The sequence below is a fragment of the Scomber japonicus genome, chromosome 14, assembly GCF_027409825.1.
Source record: "Scomber japonicus isolate fScoJap1 chromosome 14, fScoJap1.pri, whole genome shotgun sequence".
Classification (NCBI taxonomy): domain Eukaryota; kingdom Metazoa; phylum Chordata; class Actinopteri; order Scombriformes; family Scombridae; genus Scomber; species Scomber japonicus.
In genome coordinates, this window is record NC_070591.1 from 10,310,043 (window position 1) to 10,328,710 (window position 18,668).

Here is an 18,668-nt window from a genome sequence, read left to right on the forward strand (position 1 = left end):
GAACAAAACAGGAGCGGACTAAAGTCAACTTGAGCAGGATAAAGACGTCGGACAGCCGTACTCTAGATTGGAACAGAAAAGACGGGACTACCTAACCATGGAGAACGGCAAAACAGAAACAGAAGACAAGATGGAGGGTGTGTCAGAAGGTAAAACAGGTGTCTATAAAACTTTATCTGTAACTTTAAACAGAAATTCTGAGAGTAAAATGATCAGGTTTGCACTTGTATGGCATATTATTTTCATCTGTATAAGAATCAGTTATCTGAGTTCAGTTATCAGAAAATGAAAATGAGCCAAAAAATTGAGGATTTTTCAAAAGCCCAGGGTGACATATTAAAATTTCTTGCTTTGTCTTTCCCAATGAAAAGTCCAAAACTGCAAAGATATTCTGTGTACAGTGATAGAAAATGGATGATCTTAATTGGAGCATAAAAGCAGGAGCACTCTGGTAAAAAACGCAGTGGAAAACTGACTGATGCTGAATATGTGCGGACAACACCAATACTGATGTTTGAGAGTTTAAAAATCTGATAGCAGTGTATAAACCCATATTAATATTTTAGATGAACATGACAAACATTTTTGATAAGTAACCCTTAATTTATATATTTCATTTTAAAGATTTGTGACTTAAATTTGTACAGAGTGGGACATTTAACTTTTAAAGAATAAAGATTTCACAGCTCTCTGGTGGACAACTTTAACTATGCAACTATGACTCTGTTTCTAAATGATGTTAAACATATCTTTGACATTCCTGTAATGCAATGACTCCTTATTTACCAACCAACACACAAGTCGATATATATGCAATATATCCACAATAAGCTAAGTGAGAAGACCTGGACTATTTATTGGTCTAGCTCTGGTTGAAAGTAATTAAACTCTTAATATCACTATTCCAAGAGAAAATTCCTAATAATAACTGTGTTTATTGGTGTCTTAGCATTATTGAATGTTCTACAGTAGTGGGTTTGTTGGTAAATTAATTAACATACAGTAGGGACTCTGAGGAATGTCATGTGTTTTTCTTATCACTGCTCCAATCACAAAACCACAGTTGGTTTCCCAACTGCAAAAATGCTGATGATCCGCCATTTTTTCTGCCCTCAAGTTTGAGGTCAGTGGCTTGACTTGGCATCTTGATGCTAACTTTGTGTGGCTTGTAACAACTGAAGCCAGAAGCACAAACGCAAGTCGTCAGAGGATATTTGTCATACTGTATGTACTGGAGACAGAGTGACGCTCTATCATTCTTTTTTCTTTCACATGTTAATACGTCTCACGCAGTACAGACATGGCGTCTTGTGCCTGAAGGCCTTTTCAATTATGCATGATAATATATGTTAAGTGCGTATTTCAGATGATCCTCGGCAGTGTTGACAGCGGCCCTGACCTGTGAACTTTCCACAACAACCAGAACCATTGTGCTTTTACACAATTAGTTAACTATCCCAAAGTGCACAGCATTTAAAAGACAAATCCATACTTTATCTGAAGGTCCTTGTGCAGCACTTTACTGCAACAGTCCAACCATTTTTGAAACACTTACAACAGTCCCTCAAAAATAACACATTTTCAATACTGCACAGAAAGTAATTGAATACTTATTTCACCATCATATCATGAAAAAAATACCAGTAACAAGTCAAGATGATAGAATTATTCTATTATTATGTTTTCCTGCTTTTGATGGGCCAAACATATCCCACTTTCAGTTTATAGGTGTGTATGACCTCTCCTGACAGCCCATCAGATACAAAAACACTTCACTAACATGTTTGTTTGTTTTGGGGTTGTTTTTTTTTTTTTTTTTTTACTTTTGGGACATTTCAAGACCTGTAGAGGCAGATCGCCCTTTTTTCAGGCTGTAACTACAGCTGCACGCTCTGTGCTGCAAATACTAACACGTTTCTCTAACGTTGTTCATTATGTCTAAATTTGAGACTAATTGAATGACTCATAATGTTTTTTTTGGTTGAAATTAAGGTGTATGATTTTAATTAACAGGATTCACTAAGTTTGTGAAATGTCATACAGAACGTCCTTTACAATTTATTTGTTAGTTTTACATGAATCCATTCAATGCAAGACAAAAATGGCCACTGCTGGGAACATCAGGAGTATTTACCAGCCTTTACAGGGAATGTTGTAACATCTAAAACTTTGAGAATATCTGGCAACTGCAGATTATGGAAAATCTTCAGTGTCATTTTAGATTTGGGATGAATAACATGAGCATTGCGACTGGAGTGAGATAAAGCTGCCAAATTTCTCTACAAGGGTTTCTGATACTTATGGATGGTATTCATGGTATCACAATGAATCTAACAGGAACACAGTATATTGTATGATGGCTTGTTGAAACTCTCATGAAACCTAAAATTGGGGATATATGATATATGATAGGGTCTGAAAGTCTGAGGCCTTAGGAAAAAGGAGATTTGCATATTGAGAAACATTTAAAAACACTAGAAGTTACGTCATGTGCAATCAAATTTAATCAAACTTGTGGCACTAGCCTACTTAACTTCTTCATACAACAGGTCAGATATTCCTTGAGTTGTATCCCATCCATTGAAGTGTTCAGATGACACTCAGGTGGATTTCATTTAATCATCAGAGGCTCCTTCAAGTAACTCAACTTACAGCCAGTTTTCACTTGTTATAAATATGTTTGTGCTTCAAGTTTCCAGCAGATCATTGCTTACTAAGTAGCATTGTGATAGTTGGAAACATGACATCAGAAGTTAAAGTGTCACAAGTTCAATTGTTATTCTAAAAAAAGAGTAGCTTTCTCTCTAAAAGACTTTGCAGAAACTGGATGAGTTGTATACAAAGCACGATCAGGCAGACCAAGAGAGTGACCACACCATGAAAAGATCAATACATTAAAGCTTATTTCCCTAAGAGACAGAAAAGCAACTTCATCACAGATACAGAATTGACTAAATAAAGAACGCAAGACTCCAATCAGCAAAAGTATGGTCAATAGAAGACTGTCTTGTAGTGGTCTCAGAGGACGAGTAGCAGTTTCTAAACCACTTTTCAGGAGGGGAAACAAGGCCAAACGCTTGAGGGCTAAGAAACACCAGCATTTCACAGTAAATTACTAAAAAAACAGAGGGGTGTATGTAAGGAGATGAACAGGAGCGAGAATGATAACGCAGCGTGTCAAACCAATAGGAAACATGGTGGTGGGAATATTCAAATCTAGAGGTGTAGAGGAGAAGGAGCACTCCATTCTTCAGAGACATGCTTCACCCTCTGGTTTGCATCTTTATGGAGAAGGATTCATACTGCAGCAGGATAATGATCTCAAATACTCCTCAAAGCTTTGCAACAACTACTTTAACATCAGAGAAGACCAACAAGTCCTAAATGTCATGGACGTTCCTCCACAGACACGTGACCTCAACCCCTTTGAACATTCATGGGGCCACTTGAAGTCTGAGAAAGCAAAGCATACTGTCACATTACAAGAAGCTCCTTGAACATTGTCAAATCATGCTGGGATTACACAGGAAATCATGATGGTTTCCATGCCAACTCGAGTGCAAGTTGTCATTGAAGCAAAAAGGGGAATTAAAAAAGATAGTCTGAAATGAATGGGTATTTTTCAAAGATTCAACTTTTCAATCCAATTGTTAAGCTCATATTGTCATTTGTAGTGAAAATAAATAGTATTACATTTGAGTCACTCCACTTTTGTATTTTATCATGAATTGTATTATTATCCATGTATATAAGCCTAGATAATAATAAAACTGTTTTTCCATGCATGCTTATGAATACATGAAATGCCAATATATGGATTTAAAAACTTTCATAACTGAGTTGTATTTCTCCAGATAAAGAAGAAACTGTGGAGGAGGCAAACCTGGAGATAGCTCAGGTAAACAATTACTCTTCTGTTCCATAGTAAGTAGTTTTTTTTTTACACTTCGTAAAAGAAAATCATCAATCACTGTCATTATTTTATGACTCACTACTATTAACCTACCACTAATCGAAATCAAAACACATTTATTTTTCAATTCTCATGGGAAAATTGTTATAATTGACTGTTTGACATGTGATCTTCTCAAGAGAACATTGAGGTCAGAGGTCACAGAAAGGTTAAAGGGCAATCTAGTCAGCTGAAGGATTGTTTGGTCAGTAATCCTTCAACTCTTTTGACATTTCTGGATAGAAGAGCAGATTTTCTTTTGCCCCCAAAGATGCTATCTTGTAGTTTAATATTCACTGATTTGATAATTCAAACTGCTCCGCCTCAGGCTCTTTTACATTAGTGATTTATGTTTGACAAAGCAAATTAACTGAGATTTCATTCAATGGAGACCAGGATGAGACACAGTGTTATGTCACAGAGAATACGGCCATTAGATACCCACAGAACATTATCTGATTTAGTGCTTCCTAGTTATGTCATTTCAAACTTTTAATAATCATTTCTCTTGTTAATAATCTTGTGTTGGTCTTAATTCAGTGGTCAGTATCTATTAGTTATTGGATGTTTTGCTTCCACAGATGTTACAAGTGTAACTTTATATAAATCAAAGCCACTAGTGGTGCTCCCTCAGTTTAAAATAAACACCATGTCCAAGCTCTTCTAATCACAGCACATGTAGTATGAAAATGCAGTGTGTGTGATTCATGTTTTGTGGGTTTAAATTTGCTCATGTCTCATGATATTTGATCAAGAGTGCATATTTAATAACAGCAGCAGAATATAGAAGAGCAGAAGAATAAGACTGTAATAGGATGGGCTTAAGTGAGATGTTTGCATGCAGGCTAAATCATTGTGTAAGAGTGAGTTTATGATGCAGGATTAAAATGACATGATGTCAATTAGTGGGGAAAACTTGCAGTAAGTTTGACACATTAGCCGCCACAAAGGGTCTTAACTCACAAAAGCTGCAAAGCATTTAACATTGTTGTCTCCAAAATGAAGCTCTGAATAGGTCTCACTTACAGCACAGAAGTTAACTTATAACTCACATTATGTACATCATTTTCTCATGAACTTAAACATTTTAACATCTAAATTAAACTCTTATTCACTTATTCAGTGGAGCAAACTGTAACCTTACCTAAACTTGCGATTGATATAATTAAAGAATGACTTCTGTGTGGAGCTCATACTGTAGTGGCTCTTCAGATATGCAGCCTCCAGGTGTACAGACATATAGTAGCACTGTCCACCACTGATAGCATCAGAGAGGAAGAGCAGGAGGCAAACAGGACAGATACTCTATTCAGTCTCCTGCCTGATGCCTTTCACATGACCGAGAGAACGAGTGAACAGCAGAGAAAGGGATGGAAAGACGGGGTGAGAGAGAGCTTCTTCAACCTATGCTTGTGTTCCCATGAGCTGATTCAGTTATCCCTGCTGAATAAATTCAATCAGCTATGAATGAGAAAACTAAGAATGGAACTGTGGAGAAGAAAGAGAAGGTGGATAGAGAACCGACCGCTTAAAAGGATGAGAGAAGGATACTCATTTAAAAGAGCGAGATTATGTAAAAATAATACTGTTGTCAGTGGTGAAGAGAGGCGAGTTAAATCAGGCAAGATTGGTTATTAAAGCAAATGCACTGCTGGCACTTTGAGTAAAAACCTGCACAAAAGAAGCCTGAGAAGATCTACTGTAAATAAAGATGCACCATAAGAGGAGATGAAAAAACTCATAAAAGAAAAAAATAACAAAGAGGTCAAATAAAAGAACAAAAAGCAGGCAAACGATTAAACATAACTTTCAATGTACTTCTAGAAGCACCAAAACCTAAAAAGAAACTTCCGATGTACTCCCAGATGTACCAATCCCCTGAAAACTACTTCCAGTATACTTCCAGATGCACCAAAATCTCAAAAAAGCTTCCAGTAATACTTGCATTGCATATTTCCAGATTTAAGAAAGCAACAAAAACAAACAACAAAAAGCCAAATATGACAAAACAACAGTGGTGGACGAAGTACACAGACCACGTACTTGAGTAGAAGTTGAGATACCTAGTGTAAAATATTACTCCAGTAAAAGTGAAAGTGCTCCCTTTAAATGTCGACTTGAGTAAAAGTATAAAAGTACTTGGCTTCAAATGTACTTAAGTATCAAAAGTAAAAGTAATTTGGTGTAATGTAGTTCCAATGTCTTGGTATGTCCTTTATACACTCAATCAAGTCATTTAAGGTTAAAAAGCCCACTAACACCACCCTGAAAACAAAATGTTTTCCATTTGTGATATCTGGTATTGATATCTTTTGAAATTATCATAAGCACATCATACTAAATGGAAATCACCTGATTAGGAATTAATAGGGAGGGGGAAAACCACACTAGACACATATTTCTTTAACTTCCATGTGTTGGCAGGGCAGGCTACTGGACAGCGAAACTTTGTCAAATGAATGCTAATAGAGATATGGATGGAGGAGAAGGCAAGTTGGGACAAGTAGCCAGGTAGGGGGCCGGGCCAAAACTGCTCGACACACGATGTGTTCTGATTGGTACACTTGCGGTGCACGTTCATTTGGACCTGTCACAGCAGCTGGTCATGCATGCATGTTGTGGAAAGGAACATTGAAAGGAACGACAGGTTTTTGGAAAGTAGTTGAGTAAAAAGTAAGATTTTCCTCTTCCAAATGTAGTTGAGTCAAAGTATAAAGTCTCACAAAACAATGATACTCAAGTAAAGTACAGATCCGCTAAAAAGTTACTTAAGTACAGTAACGAATTACTTGTACTTCGTTACTGTCCACCACTGCAAAACAAAAAGACTACAGTGTACTTCTAGATGTACCATAACACCCCAAAAACCTCTTCTGGATTTACAAATGTACTGGAAAAAAAAGACCTCCAGTGTTCTTCCAAATTCACCAAAACCAAAAGAAATCTTCCAATGTAGTACCAAAAGTATCAAAACCAAAAAATGTTAGTAGAAAAACCACAAGGACTGATAAAAAACGACAGGACTCACAGACCTAAAGCACAGAGAGCAAAGAACTGAAGAAGATGTTAAAGAAGGAACAGACATCATTTAAACAATAAAAACAGTAAAATGCTTCCAATAAATCCAGTGTCAGTAGTAGTCAATGAAGTAAGAACTGCCAAGAAATTGGATCAAATGCAGAAAATAAACTAGCTAAAGGAGCTTATATGTCCTATGAAAATACCAGGAAGGAAATAAAATCTAAAAACACTCATACTGGGACTAAAAGAACATAAGTTAAAAAATAAAAGGTATTTGTGAAAAATCTTATGGAGAAATTGAACTAATTTATAGGAAAATTAATCAAAATTTGTTGTAAGATAGTATGAAAATAACCAATAGAATGAATGAAGAAGGAACAAAAGTAAGCTGTACAAGAAGAAGTACTGAAAAACATTAACGTAGTATTAAAACATAACTTCTGTGTTTTTTTAGTTGGGTGTGTTTCTTCATGTCTTTAAAATTCAAATGATTTTTCTTTCTTTCATTTGAGGCATTAAAAATGCATTAAAAAGCTCCTAAAATCATTTTATATCCAACTACTTCTTGTGATGCAGCTGCAGGGCCTGGTGGCTGAGCTGCGTGAGGGGCTCCACGTTGCCCTGACGGAGCTGTGCGAGCTGCGTCAGAAGGACCTCGGCCTGGAGGAGAAGCTCCAGGCCCACCAGACTGACGTGGATGATAAGATAATGGGCCTCAAGAACTCGCTCAACACGTTCAAGGTGCTGGAGACACTATACGTGAAAATACACATACTGTACACACACACACACACACACACACACACACACACACACACACACACACACACAGTCTATTCTTAGTGAGACGGAGAGGCCTCTCTAACATAATTTAGAACATCTGACTGGAACTCTATTGAACCCGTAAACTAATTGAATTCATTAGATAGGAAGGCTGCTCTTTCAGACGCTGTTATTCAACAGTGGGGAAAATACTGATAGCATTTACATCTTCTATGTTGCCCATGTTGTAAGATCTGTGGAATGTATGTGTTTATTGCATTTATCACGCAACAACTTCATCAGCTTACAGAAGGGTAATTCAGTGAAACCAAAATGTGTTTTTTGTTATTTCAGGCATGTGGTATATTGTTTTAAGGCTATATGTAGAATTAAATGGAAGGTTGTAATATATCTGTAAAAAAATGATTATTTTAACATGATTACAAGACTAAAGATGGTGCTCATGACTCATACACGCAATGTGACAGTAAATATATTTTTGGTTGTAGTTATAATTAGAGCATATTTCCCATTAATCTCATCTGTGTCTTTGGCTTTACTGAAGCAGTTAAAGGATAGATTCACACTTTTAAATGAAAAAGACTTTAACTGTGAAAGATATCCACTTTATCTGACTAACTCATTTTTGCACAAAATGAGAACTCTGGATTTTTCCCCGATCCCTTATATTGAAAGTGCCATTGGAGGAGATCTTCTAATGGTCAGTATGAACTCGAGGATTAATTACAGCAAGAAAAACATGTTGGTAGTGATTTTCCCATCCGCTATATTCACTTATTCTGCCATATGACATCAATGAAAAACTAACAAAGCTTTGGCTCTTGTTGTTCTCGAAGAAAACAATCCTCTTATTGATTTTGTGCCCTGAATCTGACCTGGCTGGCACTCAAATCACAGACATTGTCAGACTCATCAGTCTACAGCAGCCACACTGATGCACATCTTTGGTATAATCTGTTAACTGCTTGCAGGAGGAGCTGAGCGTGGCGTTGTTCCACATCAAGGACGTATCCAACAGACAAAGAGAGGTTATGAAGAGGATAGAGCTGCTGCAGTTGGAAAACACCAAAGATATCATGTCTGTTCCACACAGGTAGGGCTAAAACACGTATCATATATGTGTGCATACATAGAGATGAGGTTTTTCTGAATATAAATGCAAAGATGGAAACACAAAAACCCATTTTAATAATATGCCACATTCCTTAAAGAAATGCTTATTTGCAGAATTAAAGGATAAACTGTGCTGTGTAAACTCGTAAAAAAAGTGGATTTAATTTTCTTCTACTTCTCCTTCTAACGTGTCAATTGGTCTCAAAGCAGGAAGAGCTCCAAGGCAGATGTGCTCACGGCATCAGGGGACGAACACATCTGTATGCCCAACCAATCAGAACTCAGTGTTATTCAGCACTACTTTTCCAGTCTGCCACATAGCGGGTCGCCACAGAGGAGCAACACATCAACACAGAGTGAGTGAGTGTGTGTGTGTGTGTGTGTGTGTGTGTGTGTGTGTGTGTGTGTGTGTGTGTGTGTGTGTGTCATTCACAATTATCCACCACCATACCAAAAGTGTGGGTAGCGATAGGGAAGAGGGTGAAGGGAAGGAAATCAAATGACAGACCAATAAGATTCACTTGGGTGTGTGTGTGTGTGTGTGTGTATGTAGCCTCCACCTCTGAGCAGGAGGCCCAGCAGCAGAGAGGTTGTCAATCCAAATCTCCAGCGTGGGGAGAGAGAAAGAACAGCAGAGATGAGACTGCTACACCCAACAGTATGACTGAAAACAGTAAGAAAATAATATATTATTAATTATTATTAGTAATACTACTGTTGCTCATGTTACACCAACTTTACTAATATCATCAATATCAATAGTATTTATATTTTAAACTTTTATATTGACTTATCTATTGTATTTATCATTGTTTTTTTTACATAGTCTCAGATTGTTTTACTCCCCCCCCCTTATTATTAGCTTACCAGTCATTTATGAATCTAAAATGAAACCAAATGAACAGTTTTGATACTTATGATACTGCTGCTCACTAGTGTTAATGCACATACACTACATGGCCATAAATGCAAGCTGAACAGGCATATAAAACTGTATTAAATATATAATAATATACTTACAATAAAAAGTAGTATCATCAAGTTTAACATGTTTTGGTGAGGTTGAATTCACTTTGAGCTTCATCGCCAGGCTCCAAAGACCAGCCAGTAGGTGGGGGGTAGTTCGGTTAAAAACCCCCCACAAAAAACATATGTTGGTAATGGTAATGACTCATTTGTAATATATTTACTGTAGTAACTCATAAAATGACCATGATATGTTAGTTGAAATACTGTCTATGTGTCTGTTTTTGTTTTGGCCTGTGTGATTCCACCCACTGCCCGTTCAACCAGATTGTGGTACTGGCACATCATTTTAACACATTTCACTGCCACCACTTCATACTGAGGTGTTAAGAGGTCGTGGTCATTTCACCGATTTCTGTGAGGTTGAGACTGACACCCATTTTAACACCCTAGGTTGCCAAATATACAAAACAATGGCATTAAAACAGAGTGTGCTGCAGCCATGGAAGCAAACTAACTGGATCAACAGAGATATTCAACCTGAACTAAAAACCTACATGAGCTTTGAGTCTCCAATATTTTGAATTTGGACTACAGTACCCATTTTAAAGGCTCTCTGTCAGTGTTACATATTTCTCCTTTAAACTAATATTTTGTGTATTTGTGTGTGTGTGTGTGTGTGTGTATGTATAGATAAGAGACAGAGAGCAGCCCTGGAACTGCTGGAGTCAGAGAGAGTTTACGTGTCCCACCTGTCTCTCTTACTGAAGGCCAACATCTCCTTCAATGGATCAGAAGCTCTCACTTCCAAAGACAAACGGTAAAACTACAAGCACACAAACACGATAGAGGTCAGTTTAACAAAACTTAAAAACAGAGGCCCATCTAGAAATATTACACAGACATCAAAAACACATTGCAATCAACCAATAATGTATGAGGAGATCATTTAATCAAAAGGAGTCATTTGAACTTTTCTCTATAGAACAGTGCTATCTAAACAACATGTAATGTATGTTTAAAAGAGTGCACACATAAAATGCAAATATGTGAGCACAAACCTATAGAAATGCAGAATGATCCAGACATCAAAGACCTTATCTAATGTTGAAAATGTCTCTCTTACATGTTAAGAGCCATAAAACTCAACTGATGTATATCACAGACTACAGTCATTTCTATCTTTGTCCATCTCTTTCTCTCTGTCACGTCCAAATCCACACACACACACACACACACACACACACACACACACACACACACAAACACACACAGAGGCACACAGATTCTAGGAGAGGAGAGGCCAGTGATCTAATTTGAGAGTTTACGGTGAAGGGAGAGCAGGAAATAAATAAATCCAATAAAAGCAGGTTATAAAAACCAGAGAGACAGAGAGGATACTCTTTAAAAACAAATCAACACAGCTTGCTAATGTAATCAGTGCTTAGCGTCAGAACACGTGTTCCCAATGACCAAAATGCTAAAGTGGGTCAGGCCATATTTGCGAATGATTGCATTTTTGCTAACATATTACCAAATGTGTGTCACATATAGGATGACACACAAGTTTAGAATATTACACAAATGTGCAGACATGTTGGATTATTTCAAAATGACTTCTATGTGAGATGAAAAGGCATCCTTACTTGGTTTTATTAGTCATAAAACAAAGTCAAGTTTCATATAACAATGAACAAAATAAGTAGGTTAATATTCTCTCTCCTGTAACTGATCTCTATCCTCTCTTCTTCTCTCCAGTCCATTTCCCAGCTCTCTGAGGTTTCTGATCCAGCAGCACCTCGAGCTCCTGCATACTCTCCAGGAACGAGTGCTCAAGAGCCAGTGGCAAGGCCTCATGGGAGATGTATTCATGAGGCTCACCAGCAAAGAGGTAAACACAGAACACAGCTGTTACTTTGCAAACTAGCATATAGCCCATAAGGATGTTTTACTGGTTTGGGTTGCTGCACCAGTGTCTGTATAAAGGCTCAGTCATAGTGCATCTCTAATTGAAATAGATGCAGCAACAGAAAGTACACTAATCTTTACTCCCATAATTATTCTCATTTCCTACCCAACAATTGATTCATAAAACAATATTAGGCTCTCATTTTGAAGGTTTTAAATCTCCAAACTGTGCACAACTGTCTCATAATGATTTTTCTTCTGACGTTCCTGTACAGTAGATGCAGACAAATCAATATGTGCAAGTAAATGCCCCTGAAAACTTCACACTTGTGCCACCTGCAGGCAACAGGTGTTACATCTGCATTTTTAAATTACTTAATATAGTTTTTAAATCTGTTTTACATGAAAATACAGCCTGATTAACTTTAACCTCATTGCACTCTTTATTATTATGTAATATTTTGCCCATTGTGGACAAAATATAACAGGAATCTTTGGGTATAATGCAATTTAATACAACACAACCTGCATCCAAAATGACAGCTAGAGTCGTGCAGTACACTTACATTTGAATCAGTGCATTTCTAAAACAGACTAAACAAAAACTGTATATAAAATGTTACAGAAAATGAATATATCTATATATTTCAGTTGATATTTTAACAACTACAGAAAAGAACATTTAAATAAAAGATCTGAACATCCAGTTTACCCGTATAAAGCCTGCATAAATCTGAACCCTGACATTCACAATGCACAGTGCTGTTCCAGACTAGTTAATGTGAAGGGGTCAAAAGATTCGGCCTTGTGACTGTCCATTTCTAATGAATCCGTATCACTTTGGCAGCCATGACAGACATTAAATGAAATGTCAAATTCCAGAGCTGGAATACAGATGCAGCACAAATACAACAGTACAGTAATATTACTGTACAAAATGAATTATGGCAAAAAAAAGTCCTTTTTTGATAAAATTATAACCCTCAGACTGTGGGTGTATTTCAGGATTTCCTTTTCCATTTGAAAGGGAATTACATTTAGACAAGAGTAGGAATTCATTGTCAGTAGTGTAAAAAAACAAAATGTTCCAGAGACATGTTTGAATTACAAATCTTTAACTGAATGTCCAAAAGTTTCTTTTGTGTTTTGTAATATCAGGAAAGTCATAGTAGTGGTCAAACTCCATCTGAAAGCCATACGCAAACACAATATACTGAACCTAGTGTGTCTATTCTATTAAAGCCAATGTGTGGCTAATTGGCTGTGAGTGAGTGGGAGGAAATGCAGTAATTGGTAAGAACACCTATCTATTTAAACATAAAGGTTTACAATGCTTTACGGGCCTGAGAGACTTACACAAGGAAGGAAAACAGCAGGATAGAAAGAAAACCTATTTTCTATTTTATTAAAATAAAGATGCCCTCATCATTTTCATTGCACTACATAAATATGGATAATTTGGGACATGTAATATTTTATGCAACTTGTTTTTTTACTTAATAATTTGCTAACGTGTTCCATAAGTACACTAATTTACCTCATTAAATAGAAAACAGAGCTTGTGCTGGTAAGGTTTCTGAAGGTTTAACCTCATCACAGCACACAGCTTGTATTATGAAGTAATTTAGTGATTCGCTACAAACCAACAAATTGTACATGTGAAACCTAAATAACTAATGAAAGCTTGTTTATGTTGGTGAAAACACAGCGGACACATGATGAGGGCCAGCTAATGTTAAAACAGTCAGTACAGACAGACACTAAAGAAAGAGAGGAAGGGGAAAATGTGTTTATATGGGACATGAACACATACATGCACACACACACAGACATTAACACTCTCTGCCTTCCTACAGAGTGACTTCCTGGACTTTTATGTGTCCTACCTGAAAGAGCTTCCAGACTGTCTGTCAGTCGTCACCATGCTTGCTTCCAGCTCCATGAAATCTTCCACTTTACTGGAGGTAATGAAAGGATAAGGGAGGATATGATATTGCATGACAGACCAGACAGGATACGATGTGATAATGAGTAAATGTGATGACAAGATAGGACATGGTGTGACACGAGAAAGCCTATTTTTTTCACACTTTAAATATGTAATGGCACAGTAATTTAAGATCAAATACAGAACCAAAACAGACTTTTTAAAACACTCAGCTGAATATGGTCATGTCTCAAACCTGCTGTATTAACTGGTTTTATCCTTCTACCCTGACTGGTCAACCTGTGCTGCCCTCTGCGTGGTGCCTCTTTCAGAGCGACATAATGGGTGATGAATCCAAACCCTCCCTTCACACTCTGCTCCTCCAGCCGGTTCAGAGGATCCCTGAGTACCTGCTGTTGTTACAGGTTAGATGAAAACACACACACACACACACACACACACACACACACACACACACACACACAGACAGACACACACAGACACACACAGACACACACAGACACACACACACACACACACACACACACACTTCTTCTTTGTGAGGACTCTTATTGACACAATGCAATCCCAAGCCACTTACCCTAACCTTAACTATCACAACTTCATCCGAACTCTTATTCTTAACTATACCAAAACCTAATTAAAGTGAGATAAATGTGTAAGTAAACACACATGTACACATGTAAATGAAAAGAGACAATATATCCCATTTAAAGGTCTTTTAAAATGCCATATGCCATTTTGATTCAAACTCAGACTTTACTGTTTAGCATGTCATACATGCCGTAACAATTCGGTACTTGGAAGGCAGCTGGATTCACGAGATCGATCATGATATCACAAGATCACATGAGAATCCATCTTTATCAGATTTCAAGTTATGTGCTGATAGATGGTTCATCCAATCATCACCTGCCTGTCCTTTTTCATGGACAACTTCTTGGATGATTCTGTGTAACAAACCATCTGGTGTGTCAGGTTACCAAGAAGAACCTGCAACTAAATAACATCTTGTATATTGTTTATGTAATCAGCACAAATATTATTTCTTGGCCAGTAAGTCACTGCACCCAGCCAAGAAATAAGTCCACACCCTTAACCCTTGGATAGAGAAAGGCTGGTTATAGCTGGTTATAGCTCCAGCATACAGCACAGATATGTGAGAGGTTTCAATCTTTTCATCTAATCTCTGCAAGAAGGAATGTATTTACCAAAATGTCAAACTATTCTTTTAACACAGATTATACAGAAACAAATAAAATTATTGCCAAAAAAATGATGTATATTATCCTACTGATGCACCTGCTCAAACCTGAATGGATTTTGTATGTGTGTATGTAGGGGCTGCTGAGGCAGACAGACGCAGAGCATCCTGACTACTACCTGCTGCTGGTGTGCATCCAACAGTTCAGATCCTTCACGGCTCAGTACCACCACCTCCTCCAGCACAACCAGGAGCTGCTGATGCACAACCGCAAGGAGGTGAAGAGGTCAGGATAACACACTACAAAAAAACATTACAGCTCATGTTTGGAGAGGTTAAGCAAAACATATTCTCATGACTGTAACCTGAGGAAAACAGGGGGGAAACTGTGTTGCGTTTCCCCCTGCAGGTCTACCATGAAACAGCTGTTAAAGACAGTGGAAAGTGGGATTCAAGCCAACAGCATTGGCTCACCGTACCCTTGCAGTAGTGTCATGTTGTGAGTATTAACTCTGGAGTCCACTACCAGCTTTTACCTCATCAGATAGGAAACTTCTACAATAGATTATACAGTTACAAAATGAATAAACAAATCTTCTTCTCGTTGCGGTCCTTTTTGTGGCCCCTTGGGGGCAGAAGAACTCCACAACAACATCACCTTATAAACTTGTTGTGACTTGTATGTTAATAATATATGCCTATTTACACATTCAGCAGGCACTAGCATTCATTTGTAGGTGTTCTTTGCCAAACTCCTCCAAAAATATCAGGCGATTTGGATTCATACCCTCTCACTAAATAAAGAAACTTTATTCTCTCTTAAAATCTCATTTATCTTTCACAGAGAACATGCTAACCAGATGAAACGTACCAAGCAGCGTCTTCTGGAGCAAATCCCTTCTCATCGCTTCCAGGATTGGGATCGGAACCAGGATCCTGAAACTCATTGTTACGACACAGAGTGGGGCTCCCAGCTCCCGTTCTTCAGCCCAGAACTGGATTCACGAAACCACAAACCAGCAGGTATGCAGTTAAAGCTACTTATAAATCTAAGTGACTTTTGCTTAATCAGACATTATACTTTGGGTGCTGACAGGAACACTGTGTGATAAATTAGTTTGGGAAGTAAAGCCACTTTTCATTTACTCACATCCTGCTCAGTGTGTAGGTCAAGTAGAGTAGCACCCTGGAAATTGCTATGAATGAAGTCTCAAAGACACAGTAGGGTGACTGCTTGCCAACATTGGATTAACCTTGGTCTGCCCTGTTAAAGGGAAGTCTGCCTTGTTATTCAATCTTATTGTACATGTGAGAAGCAGGACATAGATATAATTCAAATAAACCTCATGCCAAAGTCTAAAACCAGATATCAGCTGGTAAATGTTGAGAACTTGACTTAAGTCATTGATTCTTTGAGTCCAGGACGCAGGCCTTGATGTCCTGGGCTGGTCTGTCTAGATACATTCAAGTACCTGTCCCATGTAGCTGTTGGCTTTGTAGCAATGTTTGTGGTTATTTTGTTTAGTTTTTTATGATCTTACTTTGTGTATCCCATGTAGGGATTCAACAGAAACAGACATGCTACCCATGTCACTTAATAGCCCCATCAGTCAACCAGTCAACCAACCTTTGGCTTACAGGTCTTGGCAGTATCCCAGAGAGTGAGGCATCTGACAGATCCATGTCCTGTCAGCATCATCTGCCCTCTAGACCTGCAGATTTCCGTCAGGTTCAACCAGGCTCTGCTCTGGCTGATGCCCTTGGAGAGTTCCTTCTCCCTCCAGACCCTCCAGGGATGGAGAGCCTCTATGAAGAGGAGGGAGGCTCCCTTCATGATGTCTCCATGTTTGACCGCTGCTCTTCTGCCTCTTCTGATTCATCCATTGACATTGCCTTTGTGAAGTGCCCTAAAGCCCCCTTGACATCACACCATGCAATGGCAGCAAATGTGTCAACAAACCGTGACATCTTTGGCAATGGTGGAAGCCAGGGGAATGGCTACAGCAAACTGCCCAATCGAGGGTGTGTGTCTCCGGATGAGGCTGTAATGATGCGTCGCAATCAGCATCGCCCCCTTCAGGCCAGCCAGCGCAAAAGCAAGGTGAGCTTGTTTGTAGTGACGTCAATAGAAAGACTCTCAAATCATTCTTACATGTGTAAAAATCAACATGTCTTTTCTTCTGTCCAGTCACTGAACGGCCTGCAGATGGAAAACACAGTGAGTAGTTTGGATAGTGGTCCTCTATCAGATCACCTCCAAAGAGTGGGACTGGGCAGCCATGCCAAGCTGGAGCGCCAAGGCAGCAGGGGCAGCAAAGGGTGTCCCACCCCATCCCGTAAGATCCACAGCCCCTTGGGGAACAGAGTGGATACTGAAAAAACGAGCGATGATCTTCACGGACTGCTCAGCATGGTGGGTTTCAGCAAAGACTAAAAGGAATTTGTCTTTAATTACACATTTTACATGAAACTTTGAGAACTTTTTGACATACTTAGTCAGCAATTTCCAATGATAGGTTGGGTTTCTTATTCAAGGACACCTTTGACGTACTGCTAATCCTTACACTGACTAAGACTGCTGTTAACATCCCAACTATTAATCCTCAGAAACTTTTATTCCATCTTTCCCTTTAAACCCAACATCTGAGTAATGGCCTGTATCCTTTTCTCAGTTGTATATACTGTCATTCTTGTCTTCTACTGAAGACAGAAACACCATTAATGGTACCAAATATAATCAAACCACAATTGAAGTACATGTAATACTGTGTTCAACCCCAATCAGGACTCTGGGATCCAATCGTGGGGGGATGAGACAAAGTGGAGGGGTGCCACTGAAGAGAATAACCATACTCCCTTCAGCGAGAGGAGTCGGAAGCAGGACAAAGGAGGCTTTAGGAGTTCGTTCAAGAAACTGTTCAAGAAGAAGTAAGAACTATAACATACCATGAAAGTATGCACGACTGGATAGATACATTAGGTGCAATGACTTAAAGAGAATAATGTCTTAAAGAAAACACTTTTGCCATGACTGTATAGCAGCATTACTTATGGGAAAAGTCATTTTTTAGGAATAGCTACTAAAATACTACAACTGTGACAGAAGTAACAAACTTGTTGTCAAATGTGCCCCTAATCTTGCTGTCTAACAGGAGTGGTGATGAGAAGAAAGAGAAGGGAGGTGAGAAAACGCCAGAAAACCAGAACAACTGTGACCACGATACATCGGGGAAAAATCCCAAACTGGTGCATCTGGACATAAATCGTGGCACAGCTGTATGAACAACCACTCTACCATACACTGTCTTAGACAAATTCAATATACAATGCAATACATGCATGTTAAGTGCCACTGACATGTTTTACATTTACATTTTGCTGTGTAAATGCTGTACAGGTATGAACCATTTTAATCTATAGTTATAAAAGCTACTTTCCTCTTAAATCTACCACAGAGAGCCAATCACTTGTCCTCCCTTGCCTTCACATGGAGGGAAAGCACTTGACATGGCTGTACTGCAGACACCATTTAAGACAAAACAGCAGTTTTTAAATATTTTCTGTGTTGTTTTGTCATGAAATATCATCTGCACACCCCAAGCATACATGTGAGATGAGTACTACTTAGATGAGATTTGTTTGGAGGTAACCTATTTTTAAAATGTGATTGTGCAGCCAAGACAAAAAACATTTCATGAATGAAGGTGTGAAGATTTTGTGGTACAAACATCAGTACTAGAGGGCGTAATTGAACATGTTCCCTCCCCATATTG

General features: G+C 38.3%; 1 protein-coding gene across 1 annotated transcript; it reads left to right on the forward strand.

Moving 5' to 3' along the window:
- Positions 1-97: 97 nt before the first annotated feature.
- arhgef33 (Rho guanine nucleotide exchange factor (GEF) 33) lies at positions 98-18,177 on the forward strand. The gene is made up of 17 exons (XM_053333281.1): positions 98-149; positions 3,861-3,898; positions 7,550-7,714; positions 8,728-8,849; positions 9,077-9,225; positions 9,423-9,542; positions 10,529-10,655; positions 11,594-11,726; positions 13,600-13,707; positions 14,003-14,095; positions 15,033-15,181; positions 15,305-15,394; positions 15,740-15,918; positions 16,536-16,996; positions 17,084-17,308; positions 17,681-17,823; positions 18,048-18,177. Exons 1-17 carry the CDS (start codon positions 98-100, stop codon positions 18,175-18,177), a joined length of 2,484 nt encoding a protein of 827 aa, XP_053189256.1.
- Positions 18,178-18,668: the final 491 nt, after the last annotated feature.